At 40.4% G+C, this 2,065-nt stretch overlaps 1 protein-coding gene across 1 annotated transcript in view; it reads right to left on the bottom strand.

Annotated features, from left to right (window-relative positions):
* Window positions 1-217: 217 nt before the first annotated feature.
* The window catches only part of LOC119309237 (transmembrane protein 205-like), a 2,883-nt gene continuing 1,035 nt past the window's right edge, over window positions 218-2,065 (bottom strand). The window contains exon 3 of the mRNA XM_037585272.1: window positions 218-684. Within this exon, the coding sequence (XP_037441169.1) occupies window positions 448-684 (237 nt within the window). The 3' untranslated portion in view covers window positions 218-447. The remainder of the gene's footprint in view (window positions 685-2,065) is intronic.

Here is a 2,065-nt window from a genome sequence, read left to right as displayed (position 1 = left end):
AAAAGGTTCAGAAACTTTACCTAATGAGCCGCCCCATCTCGTACGCTAGTGAGCGATCGGAAGCTTAGTGCTCACAACAAGCAATACATAGCATTTGTGGCGCCTGTGTAGGCTATATTCTGTAACTGCAGGGCTCTGCCGTAGGAGCCAGACTGGGCGGATGGGAATGCCACTCCCCCAATCCTAAAACTCCTTGTACGAACTTCACACAAAGCAATTCAGCGATCGCGGAAAATTCTCACAAGACATACTATTAGCATTTGGCAGCAGTAACGGGGTAACGATTCCCCCAGCAAGTTGCTTCAAGTACAATAATCCAAAGTCAAGTCTACAATTAAATCTGTTTGCAAGCTCATAACATGTAGCTGTTTTTAGAACAAAACATAGGCATATTGCGATGATACTAGATTCAACCGTGTTCGTGGTCAAGCTGGGTGTTTGTACACTTCACAGCTCAAGCTTGCTGGCAAGGTACCAGGAGTGCATGGCAAGGCTGCCGAACGACAAGATGTTGGCCAGCGATGAGAGACCGTGGATCATCCCAAACTTCTTGTTCATCGCAGCGAGGGTAGGGTTGCTTTTTGCCGTCTTGACGTTCTTCGACCACCCGACCTCGTCACCGATGCTAAGCTCTCTCTCGATCTTGTGCCTCTTCTTCATCATCTGCAATGAGCAAGCATACAACTAGTTCAAGCAGCTGTGTATACCAGAAAATGCAAGGAAATAGGAAAAGTGTGCCTTCTGGTTTATCAAAGTACAATTCCCGTTCACCTAGGTTCACTTCACACAATAAAAAGTGCGTTCCTTTTCTCGCAATTCATATCAGCGTTTCTTCATATAAGTACATCATTCTAGACGTCGTCACATACTGATATTAAGCTAACAATTAAGCACGAGTGCAAATCTTGGAATATGAATGGCCCAACAAATGATGTCAAGATGTGGCCAATTATTTTGCTTATAAACTTCAGGTTTTCTTAATTTCCATTGCCACTTACATTTTTTTAATGTATGGATATGGATGAAGACTACTGCATCTTGCCTAGCATTGTAGCTAAACTGTCTTTCTTCCATTGTAGATACAGGTTTTTCCTGCCCTGATGTGCATGGATCCATCTAGTTCCATAAAAAGAATGCTACTCCTGTAGTACTAGCACACTGAACTTGGAGGTTTGAATTTCAGGGCAGTTGGTGCACCGACAGATCTATATTGAGTACTGAAACTGTACCATTAATAGGCATTAACTAAACAAGGCTGCCCAACCACAATGCGAGACTAATAAATTCAGAGAACAGTTTTATATCATACAATTGTACTGTACATTATACTCCCTCCGTTCCAAAATAGATGACCCAACTTTATACTAAAGTTAGTATAAAATTGAGTCATCTATTTTAGAACGGAGGGAGTACAAGGCATATTTACACCAAATATTGGTTTTAGAAATAAGTATCATATCATAGAAAGCATAATCACATGAAAAAAAATGGGCACAGATTATAGCAGTGAGCAGAATATTACAAGATGCATGATTGCATGAAAAGATAGCTTGAGACAAGCATTTAACATTAAGTTACAGCAAATATTTGATTGAAGTACTGCCAACGACCAAAAGTAATAAAATGACAACGGCAGAATCAAGATAGGCCACCCAAAATAAAGGTTTGCAACAAACTGCAACCTTCGAACACTATGCTCCGGTACAACAAACTATCAACCAACCTAAAAGTACTAAATATACTTTTATCAGCTCTGCCCTCTGTTTACACTTTTTTTTTTGAAAAGGAGGAATACCCCCTGCCTCTGCATCAATCGATGCATGCAGCCATATGCCCTCTGTTTAGATGATGTTACATTCAACAGATAATGCTACTGTGCTGCTAAGTATATATGGCATGCAACTGCAAATTAGATGATGAGTATGTATAACATGCGAATAGACCATTATATGTTCAACATACAAATTGCTGATTGCTGCTAAATAGTCCCTGGTACAAATCCCAGGGTCAATTGCTTATTCGGAGCAACGACGACAATCAATAACTTCAGTTATCTAGTCCAGTT

Source organism: Triticum dicoccoides, chromosome 5B (assembly GCF_002162155.2).
Source record: "Triticum dicoccoides isolate Atlit2015 ecotype Zavitan chromosome 5B, WEW_v2.0, whole genome shotgun sequence".
NCBI lineage: Eukaryota > Viridiplantae > Streptophyta > Magnoliopsida > Poales > Poaceae > Triticum > Triticum dicoccoides.
The sequence above is the reverse complement of the archived record's forward strand: the minus strand, read 5'-3'. Positions and strand labels throughout refer to the sequence as shown.